The sequence below is a fragment of the Lemur catta genome, chromosome 13 (genome assembly GCF_020740605.2).
Source record: "Lemur catta isolate mLemCat1 chromosome 13, mLemCat1.pri, whole genome shotgun sequence".
Classification (NCBI taxonomy): Eukaryota; Metazoa; Chordata; class Mammalia; order Primates; family Lemuridae; genus Lemur; species Lemur catta.
The window spans coordinates 73,474,171-73,498,124 of NC_059140.1; the positions used below are offsets into that span (position 1 = coordinate 73,474,171).

The 23,954-nt window shown below is 36.1% G+C and overlaps 2 protein-coding genes across 12 annotated transcripts in view; one reads left to right on the plus strand and one right to left on the minus strand.

Annotated features, from left to right (window-relative positions):
- The window catches only part of N4BP2L1 (NEDD4 binding protein 2 like 1), an 82,076-nt gene that overhangs the window by 22,041 nt on the left and 36,081 nt on the right, over positions 1–23,954 (plus strand). For 3 of the 11 annotated variants that reach the window (XR_006738863.1, XR_006738856.1, XR_006738861.1), the window contains 4 exons: positions 207–762; positions 3,656–3,760; positions 4,553–4,645; positions 12,970–13,525. Coding sequence is in view for 3 of the 11 variants with exons in the window: in XM_045566948.1 (XP_045422904.1) it covers positions 207–465 (259 nt within the window). In the remaining 8 variants the exon portion in view is untranslated. Of the gene's footprint in view, positions 1–206; positions 1,710–3,655; positions 3,761–4,552; positions 4,646–12,969; positions 13,526–23,954 lie in introns of those variants that run through there. The other 8 variants (XR_006738860.1, XR_006738859.1, XR_006738858.1 and 5 more) reach the window with 5 other exon arrangements.
- BRCA2 (BRCA2 DNA repair associated) overlaps positions 3,893–23,954 on the minus strand; it is a 59,233-nt gene continuing 39,171 nt past the window's right edge. The window contains exons 18-26 of the mRNA XM_045566947.1: positions 21,699–21,854; positions 21,444–21,588; positions 15,886–16,007; positions 13,243–13,441; positions 12,847–13,010; positions 12,589–12,727; positions 8,263–8,507; positions 6,276–6,422; positions 3,893–4,838 (exon numbers count right to left, since the gene is read on the minus strand). Coding sequence (XP_045422903.1) covers positions 4,197–4,838; positions 6,276–6,422; positions 8,263–8,507; positions 12,589–12,727; positions 12,847–13,010; positions 13,243–13,441; positions 15,886–16,007; positions 21,444–21,588; positions 21,699–21,854 — 1,959 coding nt within the window. The 3' untranslated portion in view covers positions 3,893–4,196. The remainder of the gene's footprint in view (positions 4,839–6,275; positions 6,423–8,262; positions 8,508–12,588; positions 12,728–12,846; positions 13,011–13,242; positions 13,442–15,885; positions 16,008–21,443; positions 21,589–21,698; positions 21,855–23,954) is intronic.

Below are 23,954 nucleotides of genomic sequence, written 5' to 3' on the forward strand. Positions count from 1 at the left end.
TTGCTAGCCTCAGGGCGGTGTGGGGTGTGCGGGGCAGCATGAGGAGCAGAGCCTGAAAGAGACCCACATAGCAAGACATGCTTTTGCCAGAGTTAACTTTTGAGAACAGGGACTGTAGTATTTACGCAGTAATACGGGACTTGTAAAATGCAAGTAACTCATTTTGATAACCTGCCTTAAATAACTTTGCATTTTTTTCCACGTAGAAGAAACATTCATGGAGTTCCAAGAGAAAAAATACTTCGAATGAAAGAACGGTATGAACATGATGTTACCTTTCACAGTGTGCTTCATGCAGAAAAACCAAGCAGAATGAACAGAAACCAGGACAGGAATAATGCACTGCCTTCCAACAATGCAGGATACTGGAATACCTATTCTGAGTTTCCAAACCGGAGGGCTCATGGCGGCTTCACAAATGAGAGCTCCTTCAACAGAAGGGGTGGTTATCACCATGGATATTAGAGGCCTATCTTAACAGCCATTCAAAATTTTCCTAAGTCAGTTTTTACTTCAATTTTTGGTATTTATTCTTTGTTCTGTTTTAGTCAGAGCTCTAATTCCAGTGTACATAGTTGAACTCAAAAGTTTCTGAGCAGAAGTCATTATATTCATTATCTTCAACAAGCATTTGTTAAAGTGCTCCTGTATGCATGGTCTGATACTGGGAATTCTGCAGATTTGATTAAACAGCCTCTTTCTAGAGAAAGAATTAATTTGAAACCAAAACCTGAGAACATACCCAAGAACATAATCAATTACGTAAGTTCATAAATGAAATGAAATGTTTATATTATATATAAGCTTCAGTGCCACTTTCTCTGAAGTAATCTATTTTTTCAGGAAATTCATCTCCATCAGGAAAGTTGGAAAGGTGGAGGAGGAGAAGTGGAGGGCAGGAAGTTTTAGTGCCATTGCTAATTTGATAATCTGTGTATCCAAAAATGTAAGATGTGTGACTTTTAATGATGACACTGATTTTCCTTTAAAACTAATATGCTAGAAAGTATACATCTAAGGGAACACTGTCCTTCAAAGTAGACACATTGGGAAATCATTCCTTTATTTTAATGATGTATCACTGTTAAAAATATTTGTGGAACCCTTAATAGCTATACAAGTTACTGGGGAGAATCTGTGTCATTATTTAAAAGTCATACTTTGTGTTTTAACTGCCACTTTATTCAACAGGATTAAACCTGAATAAATTTTGGCTGTTGTGCTAATTGTGTAGATAAAATAAGCCTGCCTTCATAAAACACCAATTTGTAAGAGGAATAATTAAGCGACTTCTAAAATTATGTCTATAAACATGTGTTTAATTAGTCGGCAGCTAAATGTTTGGGAGTGCAAGGAATTAAGCACCCCCAGACACAGGTCATACAGGGATATGTAAAAGCCATGCTCATGACAAAATGAGCAGTTGATGTTTTATGTGGCATTATTTAAGACAATAGAGCTCTACTACAACTCCAGAATGTCCCTCTTACACTGATACTGAATTTATGAATCCAAATTAGATTCCAACAGGTTGGAATTAGATTAATTTGGTGTGAGACCATGATAGATAAGACCGTGCAGGGTGTACGCTCTATTTCTTCTTGTTAGCCAACAGCTTCTCTCTAATGTTCTGTGAAGTATTATTTTAAAAGTGTCCTATATAATGGTGCTTTTATGGCTATTAAAAATTGTATATGATATTGCATTTATATGGATTTGTCACTGAATATTTTGTTTGTTTGACAATATAAGAATTTAATTACCTAAATCCCAAGGAATTCAACTACACAATAATCAGTTTTTCTGTATCATAAGCTTAATACATAGGAGGCATAAAGGTAAAGACAAAAGCAATTTTGTATTTTACTTGCTTATATAAATTATTTGATGTGTAAATTAGAAAGACTATTTTAACATTCCATTATCTGACACTATTAAAATCCACTCAACATCTTGATGACTACCAGCAATGCATCTGTAATTTTCCCTCCATTAACATTTTTTAAATTGGTATCTCTTTTAAGTAACGAAGTTTGGCTGACAAAAAATGGTAAGTCTCAATGAATCTAACTATCATAGTTTTGCTAAGTTCTGTATCCAAGCACAACACCTAATAACCCTCTAATAATAATAATCCACTTAATGATGCTATTTTCCAGGCCCAGGTAATCCTGGGTATTTCAGTCAAAATGGTTATTGCATAACCAGCTCAATATGGATGGCTTGACTCATAGAGGTTAGTAGAGGGGAGAAGTGTCACAGAGCCCGAAGTGGGAATTACCTTGATTCCACAGGAGCAGTCAAAAGGGCCAGCTCCAAGCCCTCCCGATTTGGCTGGCTGGCTGGCTGCTTAGGGATTTTGGTTCACCTGAGCTAAGTGAGTGACCACTGTGGAGCAGTGGCTCTTGGTTATAGATCCAGAGCTTTTATATAGCTCTGAAGAATAGTTTTCTGGCCTATTTACGTCTCTTTTCCTAGATGACCCCTGAAATACTGGTTTGAGACATAAAAATTGATTAAATGCTGCCAACTTTATCCCATATAAAAGTGATCTAGTTTTCAACTCCCATGGCTCCTGATTTATATAATTTTTTGAACACCCAACATTGATTTGTGTTGTTTTGTGTTTACTGTTTGCATCATTCATACAGCTGGCAAGTGCTTTATATACGCAATAGACTCTCATTAAATGATTGTTGAATAAACTGCTTTACCCTTTATCTCTTATCATACATGTTGACTTTGTAATCATTAAATCGTTACTTTTTGGGGATAATATATACATACATTCAAACTTCATACTTTGTTCATATAGCTTGGATGTTATTTACAATTTATAAAAAGGAATGTGTGCATTAGATCTCTCTGTAATGGGTGGTCTAAATGAGAATAAGAATGGAGGAGATAATTAGCAGTTTTTCCAAGGATTCCAAAAAGAAAAGGTTAAATTCTTAAAATTCTTTGTGTTCACCTGAAACTCAAAAGTTTTATTCCTTTCTCTAGAGTGAATCACTGGGAAAATGATTAGTATGGGAAGACTCAATTGTTTACGAATAAAACTTAAATCACATTAATAAGACTTGCAAAACGCTTAAGTTAAAAAGAATAGCAGAATAGACTATTATGCTAATGCTTTTTAGAGGAGAGAAAAATCTTAGATCACGGTTATGGAAGGAAAAATGTCAATTTTTAAAAGGACTTATTTTTGGCTTTGAAATGTTTTTATAATTAGATTTGAGAATGTGATATTATATATAAATTTAAGACATTAAAACACCTGCTTTAAGAACTTCTCCATGCTATTAGCTCCTATTTAGAACTACATAAGAAAGCATAAGAGCTTATTTCAGATATCATTATTTAAGATAATGGAAGTATTATCTTAAATTGAACTAACCTGCTTGGTGGCAGGTTTAAAAGGGAGTATGTCTGGGTCCTGTGATAGTGCTAAAAACAAAGCAGGCAGAAACCGTGCCAATTTGAAAGCAAGATGGTCTCAGAAGTTTCAGTCTGGATGACCATTTTGTTAAAAAAAAATTAGCTCTATTAAATATGCTTCTGATTTAAAGTATTTGAATTTTTAATTGAAGTAATTTAATTTCAGAGATCACATTGGCATCATAAAAAGGAGTTAAAGGTTCTATTTTTCTTGTAGACATTCTGATTTAAGAATGAAGAATCAGTGAAAAGAAAACACCACTGTAATATCTTATTCATCCTGACTTTTGAACTGGATAAAACTACAGCAGAACCAACACAGGTACTAAGGAAAACTATTTCATAGCAAGTTACCTCTAAAAAAATAATCCCCTAAAATAGGAACTAAAAGGAATTATCTATGTCAAAATAACTGTACTAAGAAACCTCATTTCATTTAATCAATGACACAATCTAAAAGAAAATAGTATGTTTATTTCGTTTGTAAAATAATACTTGTGATGAAATCCAATCATAAAGATTTAAAGGAGATTTTTTCCCCTTGATTAGCTAATAAATGTACAGTTTTAAGATATACAACTGAAATAAAAGTATGTTACTATACAGTCAAAGACAATCCCTATGACATACAAACACCTAGGTACACCTGAAATTATTTAGTTTCTTTTCTTGCTATGCAACATAAATACTGATGTGCAGTTTGAAACTGTGTATATCTTACAAACTGGAAAGATTAAGAGTCAATAACTAACTTATTGTCATTTTTGTTTTTGTCGCCTTTGCAATCTCTTAGATATATTTTTTATTATACTTGTGTCCTGCATATTAGTCTCACAATCTTTTGTGCTTGCTTGGAAATTCTCTTGGTCTTTGATCAGAGATGTAGAACAATGCCTTTTCAGTCTGAGATAATCTTTTGAATTGGTGGGAGCAGTCCTAGTGGATTCACTGATAGATATACATTGATTTTCTCCTGCTGAACCAGACAAAAGGGCTTGGGTATTTATCAATGCAAGTTCTTCATCAGCTATTGAATTACTTTCCAAAAGAGATATTTCATTGAATTTTTTAGGTGGAGTCACCTGAGGAGAATTCAATTCTTTTTTCTTTATAGGTGTTTCATATTTTGTGCCACAACTCCGTGGTGGCTGAAATGCCTTCTGTGCAGCTGGAGAAACAAATGTACAAATGGGACTAACAGGTGGAGGTAAAGGCAGTCTACTCAAGAAATCCAAGGCTCTTCTCTTTTTGCAGCTTTTTGGGTCTTCAATCTCTTTCTCCCCTTTACAACAAGACTTAGAAGTCATTTGGGCTGATACAGGCATGGAAACAGGCTTCCCTTTTGGCGTACAAAGTGATAAAGGACTTTGATAATTTATCTCACTATTAGGAGAAGGCATCTAATAAAAAATTAAAAGTAGCCTATCATAATCATGTTACTAACATATAAAACAAAATCAAATTAACTTTTCATTAAAAATATTTAAGCACACAAATACCACATACGTGTTTGTTCCCCTAACCGGTAATAGGTAAGATAATTTCAAGAGATATTTGTATTATCCCTATTCCAGAAGGAAATAACTTTGCATAAGTGTATAAAAATGACATAAAAAAAGATGAAGAGTATTCATAGTAAAAGATTAAAAAAAGGAGGTAGGGATGTCACTTATGCTTTAATCTTTTCTTTTAAATTATTAATAGGTTAAACAAAGATAAGCACTTTAAAGCCATTTTAAGAACACACACTTCTGGGTTCTAATAGCTACGTTTCTAGCTTTGTGACCTTAGGTAGTTGCTTAACCTCTCTCTATACCATAGTCTTATCATCTGTAAAACAGGGACAATACTGTAAGTCCTTACTAAATGTTGTGAACAAGTTCTTGGAAACTGCAACTTTAAGTGAAACGATGTACAGCAGGTCCGTGAATAATGTCATTTCCTTCTACATGATCTTGCAACCCTGATGAAAAAAATTTGTTCCGTTCTATGTCGTTTCACTTTAAATTGGTTTCCAAGAACGTAATGATGATGTTAAGTGAAGACTTACTCAATGAGTTAATATAGATACATTTAGCAAGTGTTAGTTATTTAAGAATTAGCCTTTAGCCAATATTAAAGACTTTAGCTTAATATGCTTCTACTGTAATTTAATGAGTTAAAACTGAGCTTAGAAATAACCCTAATTGTATGGAACAGTTCCTTTTTTTTTTTTTGAGACAGAGTCTCACTCTGTTGCCCAGGCTAGAGTGAGTGCCATGGCATCAGCCTAGCTCACAGCAACCTCAAACTCCTGGGCTTAAGCGATCCTACTGCCTCATCCTCTCGAGTAGCTGGGACTACAGGCATGCGCCACCATGCCCGGCTAATTTTTTCTATATATATTTTTAGCTGTCCGTATAATTTCTTTCTATTTTTAGTAGAGACGAGGTCTCGCTCTTGCTCAGGCTGGTCTGGAACTCCTGAGCTCAAACAATCCGCCTGCCTCGGCCTCCCAGAGTGGTAAGATTACAGGCGTGAGCCACCGTGCCCGGCCTTGTATGGAACAGTTCTTTAAGCAAAAAGAAAAAGGCAAAAAGGGCTTTTCAATCACATGGATTTGGGAGGCTAAAAGCAAAAGCACCTGTTTGTGAAATTTGCCCCCAAAGAGTTTTACATTCTTGCTTCAATAACAAGATTAAAATTCCAAATAATATATACCTATAGGAGCCGCATAACTATCACACTTTTTAAATAAGTTTAATTACATTTTACCATGTTAATTAGGTATACACCAGAATATATTGTTGCCTCCATACATAATCTTTATAATATTCCTTAAGTTTACAGTAACTTACCAGAAACTTATTTCCTGTACCAAGGACTGTTTGAGCAGTGGATGGCTCTGAAGTATAGTCTGTAGTTGGGGTGGACCACTTGGGATTATTTGCATTAAGCATATGCATAAGCTTGTTTTCGGCATCATTGCAAAATATATCAATATTCTAAGAAAATAAATTTAAAAAGCTATTTTGTAAATTGCAAACCCACATATTTATGTTTTCAGAAATTATTTCCTTTAAAGCCAGAAATAAAAATTCAGACCAAAAAAGAATGAGACACCCAAAATTAGATGGCAAATGAAGGACAGTGAGTATGTATGTGTATGAAGGAAAAAGATCTCCCCAGCTATCTAGTTTAATGAGAAAGGTACCATATGATACTGGATTGGAGTTGGAAGATTAGGGCTCAAGTTCCAGCTCTATTTACTACCTAACAGCTGGAAACCATCTAACATCTGTAGAATACTCCTTAGGTTAGTAAAATGAGAGAACTGCCTCACCTACCTCATGTCTATTCTAAGAACTAACTGAAACAATGTGCAGGTTAAACTAAATCAAACTGTTTGAGAAATCACAACTAGTCAAATACCAACAATTTCATATGATTTAACCTAATTCATGACAGTATTTTGTAAAACTTTAAAAACAGCAGGATTAGTGAACTGTCCTTGAACAGGTCTCATAGAAAACCCTGGAGGTAAACAGTAGGTACTCTGTATGGGAGCCAAATAATGAATGCAACTCCCACCCCCAATTTAAAAACTAGAAAGAGTATTATCTAGTTAGACTAGATAAAGACTATACACATTGAATCTTTAGGTAAAATATTAACAAGCTTCCTTTATACAGCTAGCTACTCTAATATTCTTAAAATATAATTTACATAAAATTTGAGTAACACGTATTTCAAATATTAAACTACAGAATTAAGAGGCTTATTTTTTGTGGATTCTTTACTAGTTACCAATTCTTGAAATACAAAATTTTACTGGGAGGCAGCATCACATAGCAGTTAAGAGTTTAGGCTCTGCATTTGGATGGCCTATTTTTTTTCTTTTCTAGACAGAGTCTTGCTCTGTCCTCCAAGCTAGAGTGCCGAGGCGTCAGCGTAGCTCACAGCAACCTCAAACTCCTGGGCTCAAGCAATCCTCATGCCTCAGCTTCCTGAGTAGCTGGGACTATAGGTGCATGCCTCCATGCCTGGCTCATTTTTTCTATTTTTAGTAAAGATGGGGTCTCGCTCTGGCTCAGGCTGGTCTTGAACTCCTGACCTCAAACAATCCTCCTGTGCCTCAGCCTTTCAGAGTGCTAGGATTACAGGTGTGAGCCACTGTGCCAGGCCCCAGATGACCTAAGTATGAATCCTGGCCACTTAATCTCTCTAATCTGTTTCTCACTGATAAAATAGAAAAACAGTTCCCTACTTCATAAGGATATAGGAAGAATTAAGTAAGACAGGCTTAGAACAAAGCCTAATACATAGTAAGCACTCAATAAACATTAGCTAATATTATTACATGATGCATATATAGATTTGAGCATAAAATGCATACATGATCTATGGAAAATAATTTTAGTGCCTCTTATTTAAGATTAATTCAAACCAAAGAAGTACAAACTATTTAAGACACTAGATATGGAGTTTAAATGTAAACTTGTAATCTATATATTATTAACTAATTACACTGTCAACTGCTGTGAACTCACAGATAATAGGTATTATCCTTGTTACCAATTTCCAGTTTGCCTACATGGTTTGTATCTCTGAACATCTTACTTACAATTTCTCCTAACTCAATTCCCTTCAAATCATTCTTTTCTTCCTGGTAGCTGTCATTCCCCCATCTCCTGAGGTTGATGGACAATTAATTTATAATGAAACTTTACCTTATATATTAACACTATCTAAACTATGCAACTGGCATAAAAGCCACTTCCTTGATACTTGACTATCAAAATAGGAAACTATCAAAATGTGTGGTAATGCTGAAAGGAATTTTACCTCAACAGCATTTTTCATTTTGTTGAACATCTCTTGAAAGTGGCTCTCTTTTGGACTGGCAGAAAACACAGAAAAATCTCCAGCAAATAAAGTAGGAATTCCTGATTTGGATTCTGGGCGCCACTGGAGGTTGCTTGCAGCAATTAACACATGAGGTTTAATTATGTCTTCATTGAGATCTATCCAAAACTTTATTGCCAATAAATTATGACATTCGTCTGACAAATATACCAAAGGAGCAAACCCTAGAATGAAAAAAAAAAAGTCATTATTATGTATGTGTCGGAAAATTAAAAAATGCAAGGAATCTAATAATGCCCATTTTGGTATATTCTAATGACAAAAACAAATAAAACCAGCTGAAGTTACAGAAAGTTCAAGATTTCCAAAATGACCTGTTGCTTATATTGCTAAAATTTCAATGCCAGTATGCAACACATTCTGTTACCGAGGCCATGGGCAGGTATACTCACACATTGCTGGTAGAAGTACAGATCTGTGCAACTGTTCCGGAGAAAAATTTGGGAACACCTAGCAAAGCTACATATGCATTTACCTTTCCACTCAGCAATCCCACTTCTAGTACTCCATTCTGAAGATAGACCCTAACAATAGTAAAATACACACAAACAAAGTTCATGAAAACACCTGTGAATGAAGTTACTCATTGAAGCACTGTAATTATAAAATGTTGGAAGCAACCTGCATCAAAGTGCTTGAATCAGGCCTTGGATCTCTTTTCTTCTCTATCTACTCCCATAGTCCTAGTTACCTCATCTAGAACAAACTCCTATGTAACCAACTGTCAAGTAGACATTTCTATTTAGATGCTTAATAAGCATCTAAAACTTAACCATCTACAACTGAGCACCCACCTTCCCCACCTACTTGGTTTTCTTGCAGTCTTCTCCACTAAGTGGCAACTCCATTTTTCCTGATGCTCAGACCATCCCACACTGTCCCTCTACCTTCAAAATACAACCAGAATCTGACTGCTTCTCACCACAGCCATTGCTTTTGTCTGGTAGATCATTATCATCTCTTGCCTAAATTCTTCTAATAGCCTCCAAATGGCTTCCGTCTCTGTACCCTCACGCCCCCTACAGCCTATTTTCAACACAACAGCCAGAGTGATCCTATGACCCTAAGGCAGACTCTATTTGAAACCTTCCTGTGACTTCTGTCATTCTCAATAAAAAGTTAAAGTCCATACAAGGACTGCTGCACGACCTGGTCCTTCACTGCCTCTCTCCCTGGATGTTACTGCTCACTCTCTGGCCTCTGCCAATGCTTAAAGGCACCAAGCATCCTCTTGCTGCATCATGGCCTTTTTAAGTACCTGGAATGTTCTTCCCCAGATGTCCACATGCCTCACTCAAAGGTCAACTTTTTAGCGATGTCTTTCCTCACCTCTCTATCTAAAATGACATACTTCTTTCTTTTCCGACACTATCTCCTTTTCCTTACATTTTTCTTCCTTAGCACTCACTAAGAAAACTATATATACAAATGTTTATATATATTATTAATACTTATTTATTTGGTTTGTGATCCCCCTCCCCCATTATAACATTCATTCCATGAGGGCAAGGATTCTTGTCTGTTTTGTTCATTGACATGTACTCAGCACTTAGTGTCTAGTACATAATAGTCATTCAATAAATATTGATTGAATAAATGAATAAGTTATCCACTCTCTAACAATAAAATATACAAAGAGAGTCACCCAAGTATGACCAAGATGAAATAAAATGGTATGGCAACAATGTAGCATATTAACATAATATAGTCAAAGAAAAACCCACGAAGGATTGAAACACAACTAATCACACAAAATACATTTAAAAACAAGGAGAAAAGAGCACAGCAAAAGACAGTGCAAAATCCATAAGGAAACAAAACTGAATGAATAGAAGAAAATTCTTAAATTCTTCATAACTGATTCATGCTACTACTAAGAACACATATTTAATAAAATAAAAGCCTGACTATGAGATGTTAAATAGCCCTGTAAGATGAAAAGGAGATTGTAGGATGAAAGAAATAAATTGAAGGCATCAATATATCATCACAATGAGACAGACACAAGCATTACACATAGCAAGAAATAAAACACTGCAGAAAATAAAATCAAGGACATAAAGGCTGGATATAATCATGGTGAATAAAGATGGAAGACAAAGAAATAGAATCAGAGAAGAGATAAAACAAAACGAAAAATAATTCAACATAAAGCTCATTGACATTCTTAAAGTAGGAATTCCAATATAAATAGAACAGCAGATACACTCAAAGATATTATAAAATTTCCCCAAAATAAAGCACTGTATCCACAGATTACATGAACATCCCATGTTCCAGGAGAACTATATACAGAATGCTTATACCAAGACATAGCTTAATTTTGTACTTCAAAACATAAATCTTCAGGCATTCAGGCATAAAAAGAAAATCACCCAGGCCATGCATAGTGGCTCACGCCTGTAATCCTAGCATTCTGGGAGGCCGAGGCAGGAGGATCACTTGAGCTCAGGAGTTTGAGACCAACCTGAGCAAGAGACCCTGCCTCTACTAAAAATATAAAAAATTAGCTGGGGGTAGGGGCGCTGGTGATGGTGCGCACCTGTAGTCCCAGCTACTCGGGAGGCTGAGGCAAGAGGATCGCTTGAGCCCAGGAGTTTGAGGTTGCTGTGAGCTGACGCCAGTGCACTCTAGCCAGGCCGTCAGAGTGAGACTCTGTCTCTCCCCACCTCAAAACAGAAAATTACTTAAATGGGGGGGAAAAAATCAGGCTGGTCCCAGATTATTCAATGCCAAAAGAACAATTTCTACAAAGTGCTGAGGGAAGGGGAAAAAGTATGATTCCATAATATTATATCTAACCAAGATAAAGTCTTAAAATTTTGGCAACAGGTACACATTTCAAACATATGAGGACCTCATGGAATATGGTACACTTGTCTTTTCAAAAAAAAGACTGACAATAAACTTTAGCCAAAGAACAAAGGAAGGGAGAAACCATGGCACAGCAGATGGTAAACAAGGAATCCCCCAAATATTTGAGACCCTATCCTATAACACATGCTGTTTTAAGAGCTGAGAATACAACAAAAACAAAGTCCCTGCCTTATAGAGCTTGTATTATAGAAGAGAGAGAGAAAAACAGATAAATATAGATTATCAGGTGCTGAGGAGTGCTACGGAGAAAAATGAAGTAGAGTAAAGGGGAGAAATAGTGCTGGGCTGGGGAGTGGAGGTACTGCTTTTTTACAAAGGGTGGTCAGGGAAGGGCCTCTTGCGAGGTTTCATTTAACCAGAAACCTGAAGGAGTCAAGAAAGCCAGCCATGTGGCTCCCTGGGGAAAATATTTCTGGAAGGGGGAGCAGTGAGTGCACAGGCTCTAAGATGAGGCAGCAAGGAAGGTGCCACTATGGCTGGAGTAGAATCAGGGAGTGGTGGGGGAGAGTGCTAGGAGATGAGGTTAAGGTGCCTGGAATACAACATATAATCAATAAACGGAGGCAGGGTGCAGTGGCTCATGCCTGTAATCTCTGTACTGTGGGAGGATTGCTTGAGCCTAGGAATTCGAGACTAGTCTGGGCAACACAGACCTCACTTTCACAAAAAATTAAAAATTTAGCTGGGCATGGTGGTGCATGCGTATAGTCCCAGCTACTCAGGAGGCTGAGGCAGGAGGATACTCAAGCCCAAGAACTAGAGGTTGCAGTGGGCTACAGTTGCGCCACTGGATTCCAGCCTGGATGATAGAGCAGGATCCTGTTTCTAAGTAAAAAAATAAATAAATAACTAAGTAAATAAATAAATGGAAGGCTCTGTGCTTAACTAGGAATCAAGGCCGGGCCTTGACACCTGTGCAGTACTTAGGTAAACGAGAGTATGGCTTTATAGATAAGATATATGGAAAGAGGAATGTGCAATATCATGTTTAAGTATAAAATATAGATGAATTAGCTAAGATGCTGGTGAGTAGTAAAAGCTGAAGATATTGGAGGTTTGAATCTCAGCTAACTACAAAGGTAGATTATAATTATTTGTCTAGTAATTACGAATATATTGGAAAACATTTTTTTTTTAGCAATTAAAAAAATTAAGTAGCACCGAATGGGATATAAATTGTGACCTAGAAATAATGTAGAATTGCTTTTCATTAAGAATCAGTTTGTTAAAAGAAGCTTACTTTCAAATCACTAGTTAGCAAATTTGCTAGCTGGTAACTCCAACTAATCATAAGGAAAGCAAATTTTAAAAGACAATGTTTTTTATAAGAATCAATAAAAAGCTACAATTAAATACACTGTATATTACCTGTTTTTTTCACAACAGAAACTATAAATCCTATTAGGTCCACCTCAGAACAAGGTGGCTGAAAGTCTGGATCTAATAATCTGTTGAAGTGAAGGGGCTCCCTTGGCTGGTAAACCTGGAATAAGATTTCATCTGAAGCCTATAAAAAATAAAACATTCAATATTTGGAATGTCTATAACTTAATATGCATTTATCAAAATTGAAAAATTATAATAAAAAAGGAAAAAAAATTATAAATTACAATGAAAGGTTTGTACCGGTAGTTGTTGATACTGAGTTTTTTTTGTTGCTGCTAACTGTATGTTAGCTTTTTTAGATTTACTTTTAGATTTTGATGTTCCAAGATGATAGATTCTGTATCTCTTTCCCTCTGTTAACAGGGTATATAAATCTGATGATGGACGCCAGACACTCAATATAACTGTTGAGAAAAATATGAAAAAGACACAATGGGAAGAACTGATACTCATTAAAATTCTTGTCTAAAAATCAAAACAGATAATAAAGACTAAGGATTGTAGGCACTGGTAGTCCAATTTGCTCCTCTGATATAAACTAACTTTATACTTTACCTAGCATTTGTAATCATTTTATTAATAAGATTATTTTTTAACTTAACAAAAGTGATAAAAACAAAACATTTACACACTGACCTGAATCTTTTTCCTTTTTTGCATAGCTTATAACACGCAACTTCCACACAGTTGTAACATCCCTTGATAAACCTTGTTCGCCTTGTTCAGCAGACTCCATAGCCTTCCTGAATTCCAACTGGATCTGTGCTTGTTTCTTATCATTCAACATTTGTCTGTAATTATTCAAGGCTCTTAACTGCTCTTCACTGAAATAATCCTGTGACCATTTAAAATATTGGAATAAAAAGCAAACAAAACAAAAAAGTCCCATCTATTGTAACTGGATCACTCTAAATGGGAATAAATACAACAGAATTGAGTTCATCTGAAGGGTATGGATTAATGTACTCAGTTTATCACATAATATTCTCAGGTTACTAATTCTCAGGTTACTGTTACTAATTCTCAACAAATTTCCCCTCTGCAAAAACAATCCCCTAATTATAAATGTACTCTAATAATCATAATCATCATCATATACATTATAAATGGCTAACATTTGAACGCTCACTATACTTGAGAAATAGACCTATGTGTGGTAAATGCATTAACTCATTTAATCCTCAAAACAATCCTATGAGGTGTTTCCATGTTGTAGATAATAAAACTAAGGTCCAAAGAAAACTTGCAGAGCTGGCTCAAGAACCTTCATTCTTAGCCCCTGTCATATAATTTCATTAGCTCTTTGAAACAGGAGATACAATTTAAAACAGACATGTACTACAAACATTTTTATCTTTGTCTCTACACTTCTCTCTTACTCACTTTAGCAAATTCCTACCTGTACCTCTTGGGAATATTACCCAGCATAACCGAAATAAATAAATGAATAAATAAACAAAATAGGAAATGGAATTTAGACATATAACATACTAGACTGCTGCTGCCTCACACATCTTAATATCCTAATCTGTACTGGGAAGAAGCCTATACAATCTCTGCATCCTGCAAAGGTCTTTCTAAATAGGCAGACAATGTTTAAACATAATTTTTTTAAACTTGTGATTTCAGAAGGCCTACAACATTCACCATTGTCACTGAAAAGTTCTAACAGGGCTATTTTAGAAATCGATGGTTACATTTTTCTCCAAGAATTATTAATACAATAATTTTATCTAAGTCAAATCTGGTAGAATTATAAACACTTAGAGCCTTAGAGATAACCTACTCTGAGGTTTTCCCTTGATAGAAGGTGGGAATGAGATGACAAATCTCTTGTCCAGTTACAGAGTGGCAGGACCAGGTCTAGAACTTAGTCCTCCAACTGTTATTCTGCCCCTTTATTTCCTCCTTATAATATCAGTAAATTCTATAAAGGAAACCAGACTAAAAATACTTTGTTAAATTTGGTGGATGAAATTAAAACTATCTTCATGATGATTCAAGAAGGCACAAACTCCAGCAAATGAAATAATATTAGAAAAGATAGAGGCAAATAATTTTTCAGGAAAGCATAATAAAGCCTCAACTTACAGATTTCTGACAAGTATACTTACAGGCTTTAAAACTGGACTATTTCTCACAGGGAGAGCCCAAGTTGCAACATTTGAGAACAGGAGGAAATTCTATTCAGAACAGCACTGGTCACACTACTGATGAAGTACTGTTTATTTTGTAGTTCCACTCTTTAAGAAAGTTAAGGCTATATTCACAAGATTTATTAAATCAAATAAAATCAATAAACAGCCAGTAGTTTACATAAAATATTTCCTCTCTCTCCTTTCTATCTGGAAAACTAATCCTAGAATTTCTGTTAATTATTATAGACATCCAGGTGTTTAACATATTGACTGCCACACTAGAAAAAAATTTTTTCCCTTGGGGCCATGGTGTTTTATTACAAAAATAGAATAAAAACTTCAAAAACAAAATGATCCTTTCTAATTTAATCAAAAAATTGTTATTTTTTATTGTTTTCTCTGCATGTTTTATATGCAACTTGAAAAATAGTTCATGTGGCTCCCAAAGTGAAAGAGACGTGTAAGTCACATATGCTTCATGAAGCCCCGGGGTCAAAACTAGTGTGTGTAAAATACAACTCACATGGCAGTTAATGTGTTAAAAACTTAGTTTAGGAGGCAGCTTATCTTAATATATGAAATGATATTATAAAAATAGTAACTAACATTTATGTGGAAATTTTGTATATATATTACCTAATTTATTCCTAAAAATTTTATATCCATTTTATAGCTATTTTATTCCCACTTGCTTACTTAATAAATAGCAGAGCTATGATTCTAAAGGCTATGCTATTTCTAACGTAGTTTAATGCTTCTGAAACCTTCCTGCCTAAGTACTGTTAAGGTAGAGGATTACGAAATAAGCTCTAGGTAGAAACTGAGAAAGAGCTAAGAACATGGAAACTAAGCCAGTGCTTTGAAGATACTTGTTTTATCTTAAAGCTGAACAAGTTTTGCCTGTATTTTAAACTACATTTAATATCTAAAATTCTTGAACCCTCCCATCCTCCACTTAGTATAAAATCGAAAGTATACCACATTGGTTTGGTGTATCACTGAGGACCCTAGAAAATGTACACGTTCCCTTTCACAAATGCAACATTTCAACATATTGCTAAAGGCTAGGGAGTTAATACACTTCCTATCTTAAAGGATGAAGATCAAAGCTCATTATATGCCTTCTTACTCTCTCACCTACCTCAAGGTAACCTGGATCTGGTGCATTTTTCACTGCTTCATAAAGCTCTGCACCATCTTGCAGAGCATGGACTTGCTGTCTTGTTAGTGCACGTGGTGGTATATATTGTTTAGCTGTGTTTTCTAGGGGGAAAAAAAAGCATCATTTATTAGCTAAATCAAAATTTAAAAAAAACCCTAAAACTAGAGAATCAAGCAAAAAATATCCAAAGAAGGGACATTAAAAAATAAACCATTTACCTGCTAAGTTTTCTAGGAAAATTTGACATGGTCAAAAAATGTCATACAGAGTTTACTTCAAGTAATTTGGACATTAAGTACAAGCATACTCATTTTATAGCATTTCACTTTATTGTGTTTCGCAAATATTGCCCCCCCCCAGCTGAATGTTTGTGGCATCCTGTGTCAAGCAAGCCTATTTGCAGCATTTTTCCAACAGGATGTGCTCATTTTGTGTCTCCCTGTTACATTTTGGTAATTCTCACAAAATTTCAAACCTTTTCATCATTATTCTATCTGTTATGGTGCTCTGTGATCAGTAGCTTTTGATGTTACTATTGTAAGTGTTTTGGGTGCCACAAACCACGCCCATATAAGATGGTGAACTTAACTGATAAATGTTGTTTATGTTCTGACTCTTCCACCAACCAGCCATTACCCCATCTTTTTCCCTCTCTGTAGGCATCCCTATTCCCTGAGACACAATATTAAAGTTAGGCCAATTAATAACCCTACAGTGGCCTCTAAGTGATCAAGTGAAAGGAAGTGTCACACGTCTCTAACTTTAACTCAAGCTACAAATTATTAAGTTTAGTGAGGAAGGCATGTTGAAAGCTGAGACAGGTCAAAAGGTAGGCCTTTTGTCCTAAACAGCCAAGTTGTGAATGCAGAGGAAAAGTTCTTAAAGGAAATTAAAAGTGCTATTCCAGTGAACACATGAATAATAAGAAAGTCAAACAGCCTTACTGCTGTTACAGAGAAAGTTTGAGTCGTCTGGATAGGAGATCAAACCAGCCATGACATTCCCTTAAGCCAAAATCTAATCTAGAGCAAGGCCCTAACTCTCTTCAATTCTATGAAGGTTAAGAGAGGCGAGGAGGCTGCAGGAGAAAAGTCTTAAGCTAGCAGAGGTTGGCTCATGAGGCTTAAGGAAAGAAGCCATCTCTACAACATGAAAGTGCAAGATGAGGCAGCAAGTGCCAATGGGGAGGCTGCAACAAGTTATCCAGAAGATCTAGCTAAGATCATTGATGAAGGTAGATTCACTAAACTACAGATTTTTTCTTTTATTTCAGGATATTATGGGGGTACAAACATTTTTGTTACATGTTATGACTTTGCCACACCCAAACCATGATTTGAGATGCGCCCTTTCCTGGTACAACACTCACTGCATCCACTAGTTGTGAGTTTACCCATCCCCAACCCCCTAATCCCTAAAGAATATTACTACTGTGTGAGCACCTCAGTGTTGATCAGTTAGTGCCAATTTGATGGCGAGTACATGTAGTGCCTATTCTTCCATTCTTGTGATATCTCACTTCGGAGGATGGGCTCAAGCTCTATCCAGGAAATATAAGAGGTGCTAGATCACCGCTGTTTTTTATAATTGAGTAATAATTCCATTGTATACATGTACCATATTTTATTAATCTACTCATGCATTGATGGGCACTTGGGTTGTTTCCACATCCTTGCAATAGTGAATTGTGCTGCCATAAAATTCGAGTGTAGACGTCTTTATTATAGAATGTCTTTTTTTCCTTTTGGTAGATACCTAATAGCGCTATTGCTGGATCAAATGGTATTTCTATTTTTAGCTCTTTGAGGTATCTCCAAATTCTTTTCCACAGAGGTTGCACTAATTTGCAGTCCCACCAGCAGTGTTAAGAGTGTTCCTATCTTTCCACATCTTTGCCAGCATTTGTTGTTTTGGGATTTTTTTGATAAAGGCCAATCTTGCTGGGGTTAGGTGATATTTCATTGTGGTTTTGATTTGCATTTCCCTAATGATTAGAGATGTTGAGCATTTTTTTTATATGTTTGCTGGCCATTATTCTATCTTCTTTTGAAAAGTTTCTGTTCATGTCCTTTGCCTATTTATTGATGGGGTTACCTGATTTTTTTCTTGTTGATTTTTTTGAGTGCTAGATAGTTATCAGCCCTGTATCGGATGTGTAGAGAGCAAATATTTTCTCCCATTCTGTAGGCTGTCAATTCGCTCTAATGATAGTTTCCTGGGAAAAATTGAAACCATTCCCACTCAGAATTAGAACCAGACAAGGTTGCCCACTAGCTCCACTTCTATTCAACATAGTGCTGGAAGTCCTTGCTAGAGCAATTAGACAAGAGAGGGGAATTAGGAGTGTCCAAATTGGGGCGGAAGAGATCAAACTCTCACTCTTTGCTGATGATATGATATCATATGTAGAAAACTCCAAGGATTCAACCAAGAGACTCCTGGAATTGATAAATGAATTCAGTAAAGTCTCAGGATACAAAATCAATACAAACAAATCAGAGGCATTCATATACGCCAATAACAGTCAAGAAGAAATTCAAATAAAAAATGCAGTACCTTTTACAATAGCCTCAAAGAAAATTAAATATCTAGGAATATATTTAATGAAGGAGGTGAGAGACATATCCAGGGAGAACTATGAAACACTAAGAAAAAAAATTGTAGAAGATGCAACCAGATGGAAAAATCTACCTTGCTCATGGATTGGCAGAATCAACATTGTTAAAATGTCCATACTACCTAAAGTGATCTACAGAATTAATGCAATCCCCATCAAAGTACCATCATCATTCTTTACAGATCTAGAAAAAATAATTCTATGCTTTGTATGGAACCAGAGAAGATCTCATATAGCCAAAGCAATCTTAAGCAAAAAACTGGGAGGTGTCAGTCTACCAGACTTCAAGCTGTACTACAAGGCTATGGTAACTAAAACAGCATGGTACTGGCACAAGAACAGAGATATAAACCTTTGGAACACGACTGAGAATCCAGAGATGAAACCATCTGCATATGGTCATCTAATCTTTGACAAAGCAGAGAAAAATATACACTGGGGAAAAGAATCTCTTTTCAATAAATGGTGCTGGGAAAACTGGATAGCTACATGCAGAAGACCCCCAAAGCAATCACAGCAGCAACAAAAATAAATAAATGGCACCCGATCAAACTAAACTATAGATTTTCAATGTAGATGCAACAGTCTTATATTAGAAGAAGGTGCTATCTAGGACTTTTATAGCTAGAGAAGAAAAGTCAATGCCTGGCTTCAAAGCTCAGCTGACTGTCTTGTTAGGGGCTAATGAAGCTAGTGACTTGAAGTTGAAGCCAGTGCTCATTTAGCATCCCAAAATCCTAGGGCCCTTAAGAATTATGCTAAATATGTCTGTACTCTAGAAATGGAACAATCAATCCTGGATGACAGCACATCTTTTTATAGCATAATTTACTGAATATTTTAAGAGTACTATTGAGATCTACTGCTCATAAAAAAAAATTCCTTTCAAAATATTACTGCTCACTGACAATGTGCACCCATGTGGTTTGATGGAGATGCACAGGAGAGTTAATGTTGTTTTCATGCCTTCTAACATAACATCCATTCTGCAGCAAATGGATCATGGAGTAATTTCAACTTTTAAGACTTAGGATTTAAGAAATCCAGTTTGTAAGGCTATTGTGCCATACATAGTGATTCCTCTGATGGATATGGGCAAAGTAAATTGAAAACCATCTGGAAAAAAAAAATTCATCATTCTAGATGCCATTAAGAACATTCATGATACATGTGAAGAGGTCAAAATATCAACATTAACAGGAATTTGGAAGAAGTTGATTCCAACCCTCCTGGATGACTTTAAGGGGTTCAAGACTTCAGTGGAAGAAGTCACTGCAGATGTTGTGGAAACAGCAAGAGAATTAGTAGTGGAGCCTGCAGACGGGACTGAATGGCTGTAATCTCATCACAAAACTTGAATGGATGAGAAGTTGCTTCTTATGGATGAGCAAAGAAAGTGGTTTCTTCCTTTCTTTTTGTCTTAAGGCAAGCATGAGGTGAAATTTATCGAGGGGGTGCAAGATAGGATTATAGAACAAGAGCAAGAGCAAGATGTAGGTTTACAGAGCAAGATATATATGCCACAGATGACAACTGGATCCCCTTGTTGTAGCAAAAGAGAGAAGGTGGTTTCTTGAGAAGGAATCTACTCCTGGTAAAGATGTGAACACTGTTGAAATGACAACAACGGGTTTAGAGAATTACATAAACCTAGTTCATAAATCAGGGGCAGGGTTTGAGAGGGCTGACTCTAATTTTGAAAGTTCTACCTTGGGTAAAATGCTATCAAACAGCATCATCTTTCATGAAAGGAAGAGTCATTCAATGCAGCAATCTTCATTGTTGATTTTATAGCATCCTGGGCATTTCACATCCATGAAGTAGGAATCTGAGCTCTGCACCAGGCGCTTCTTCTTGTGTTTCCTCTTCTCCTCTTCTGGAGAGGGATGAAGGAGATCCTTTGCGAGAGGCATGTTCTCGTGGGAAGGCCGTCACCGCCGGAAACCACAGCATTTTTTAATTAAGTTATGTATATTGTTTTTTAGGCATAATGCTATTGCACACTTAGCAGACCACAGTACAGTGTAAACATAACTTTTACATCTACTGGGAAACCAAAAAATTTGCGTGACTTCCTCTATTGCGATATTGGCTTTATTACAGTGGTCTGGAACCAAGCCTCCAATATCCCTGAGGTATGCCTGTGAATGAATTCATGATTCACTTATTCATGAAAACACTATGAGCTAGCGATAATTTTAAGCGAATGAAGTATTAGGAGTCCAATCTTTCTGCAGGTTTATATAGGACATGAAGTTAAATAGAACGTTAGGAAATTCAGGAATATAGGAAACGCAGGAAAGCATAAGACCTTCAGCAACAAAAATAGGTAGATTGGATAAAGTAAAACTTATGTCCTTTAAACATAAAAAATGCTATGATTTTTATTATTAAAATTGATGGCACAGAAATAACAAGCCCTAGTTCCAGGTATGACAACACATGAAAATAACTACAATGACAAAAATGCAAAATTTCTATCCTGTAGATAAGGACACTGAGGAAAAAGAGTGACAAAAGGCTTAGAGGAAAATAATCTCATAGTTCTCTCCCTTGTTGCTATTCTTTCTCTGGTACCAAAAAAGGATACTCTCGATACTTCAGGACTGAAGCTTAAGAGGGAGTATACTTAAGATTTCTGAAAAGTACTATTAGTGTGCAAGGTTTTATTGCCTAAGATAATTATAAGTAATAAAAGCTCAGCGTGTTAAATAAAGATGTGATAATTTGGGGTCAGTTCAATGCTTACTTGTATATCAGTGTAATATATTTTTTTAAAAATTAAGATTCAGAATTAGAAAAGTAATCTATTATTCAAAAATAAAGACAACTCACTTGATTATAAATGTTACATTGAAAGCCTCTGAAACTTAGTTCTCATGTAAAAAATAAAGAATTTGTAACATATAACTCATTTTACCTTCATGCTCTTCAAATTCTGCTTGAATTTTAGTGAGTAAGGCTTCTAGTCTCTTTTGTTGGGCCTCTGCATATTTTACTACTTCCTTTTCTTCTTCTCTTTCATTGCGAAATATGTATAATCCAGATGATGTCTTCTCCATCCACTGTAATAATGTGTTACACACAAACACACACAAAAATGGTAAAGAGGGAACATTCAAATTAATTGTCTCAAAAGGAAGAAATACACAGTAAGTTCAAGAATATATCATACCTGTACAGGGTATGCTCTCTGAATAATTACATCAGCACAACCAACATTTCCTCCATCACTGAAAAGTGACGATAAGGGCAGAGGAAAAGGTCTAGGGTCAGGAAAGAATCCAAGTTTGGTATACCAACAAGCGGGCCGAGTACTGTTAGCAGAAATCTGGGCAAAGTAATGAATAAATTGATTTAGAAGTTAAATATACATTCAATTCTATTATAGATTTCATAAGAGTTTTTTTTTTTCTTCTTCTGAGACAGAGTCTTGCTCTGTCACCCAGGTTAGACGGCTGAGGCGTCACCCTAGCTCACAGCAACCTCAAACTCCTGGCCTCAATTGATCCTCCTGCCTCAGCCTCCCAGAGTGCTAGGATTATAGGCGTGAGCCACCGTGCCCAGCCTCAAAAGTTTCTATTCTTTTAGGGCTGCTATAAAGTACTTTTAAAAGTATTATGAAAATTAGTAAGGAAGTGAATAAGTAGAAAAATTGTATGAAAGTGAAAATATTTTCAAAACATAGTACTTTTTTTTTCTTTTTGAGACATGGTCTTGCTCTGTAGCCTATGCTTGAGTGCAGTGGTACAATCATAGCTCACTGTAGTCTCATATTCTTGGGCTCAAGCAATCCTTCTGCCTCAGCCTCCCAAGTAGCTGGGACTGACTACAGGTGCACACCACCACACCTGGATAATTTTTTTAAAAGCTTTTTTGGTAGAGACCAGGTCTGGCTATGTTGCCCAGGCTAGTCTCAAACTCTTGGGCTCAAGCAGTCCTCCTGCCTCAGCCTCCCAAAGCACTCAGGTTATAGGTGTGAGCCACCATGCCTGGCCAAAATATAATACTTCATAAGTAGTATTTATACTGCTATAAGGCCTTAAAGCTATTGAAATATTTCTATTATAAATAGATAAAAGGGACTTCAATTTAAACATGATGGATTAAAATATGTTTATTTACCTAGGCTTCCTCAAAAAATCTACAAGGACAAAGAGAACTAAAGAGAACAGTAGACGAGCTATCACTAAAATTTTGGAAGCTAAAAATTCGTTGGATAAGTAAATGACAAGGTAGCCCAAGAATGATTATAGCTAATAAAAATAGCAAACACTCACAGAGCTCTTACTATGGTACGTGACATGATGTTAAGTGCTTTATATATATTAACATTGAATCCTCACAACAACCCCAAGACTTATTCCCAATTTATAAGTAAAACTGAAGTATATGGGAAGTTATACAATCTGCCCAAAATTACTCAGCCAGCAAGATAGTTGTAAGGAGTCAATGTGAAACAAAATAATTGAAGGAAAACACTCAAACTAGAGGCAACAGGTACCTCTGAAGGCAGGAGCATAAGGTGGGGCTGAAAACAGGAGGAGTGGTTGAAATTTTGTACAAAGATAGTTAGAACTCCAGATTTCCTCTTTTTTTCCAACTAGCCAGGTAGCTGTCTCTCCCTCATTCTAAAAAAAAAAAAAAATGCCACAAGATTTTACTTTTCTGGAGAAACTGAACCACACATATTGTTGACTCTGGAACACCAGGAAAAAGCAGCTAGAGTAGGGTGAGATGCTATATTCAAAACAAAACTGCGGCCAGGCGTGGTGGCTCAAACCTGTAATCCTAGCACTCTGGGAGGCTGAGGCAGGAGGATCGCTCGAGGTCAGGAGTTTGAGATCAGCCTAAGCAAGAGCCAGACCCTGTCTCTACTAAAAAATAGAAAGAAATTAACTGGACAACTAAAAATATGTAGAAAAAATTAGCTAGGCATGGTGGCGCAGGAGGATCACTTGAGCCCAAGAGTTTGAGGTTGTTGTGAGCTAGGCTGACGCCATGGCACTCTAGCCCTGGGCAACAGAGTGAGACTCTGTCTCAAAAAAACAAAACAAAACAAAACAAAAAAACCCAAAAACCTGCAATGAAAATCCTTAATGCTGAATGAACATGTGCCTTCTTAATAGTTTGCTTTCTCTGCTCAGGTCTCAGAACAGTCACTAATATTCGAGGGTCTCCTAATTAAAAAACCAAATTCCCACCTTATCACCCTCTAAGCCGACAAGCCCCATCTCACACAGAGCTTGTAGTGAGCTCAATGGTACCACTCTATTGAAGAGGAAAGATCAGCCAATGGTCACCATTGAGGAAGGTCTCCATGCTGAGACCCAAACAAACAAAAAAAGAGGTTCTCATAGGAAAACAAAAAATGCAGGGAGCAGAAAAACCTAAAATAAAACAAAACATTAATCAATAGCTTTAGAAAGAT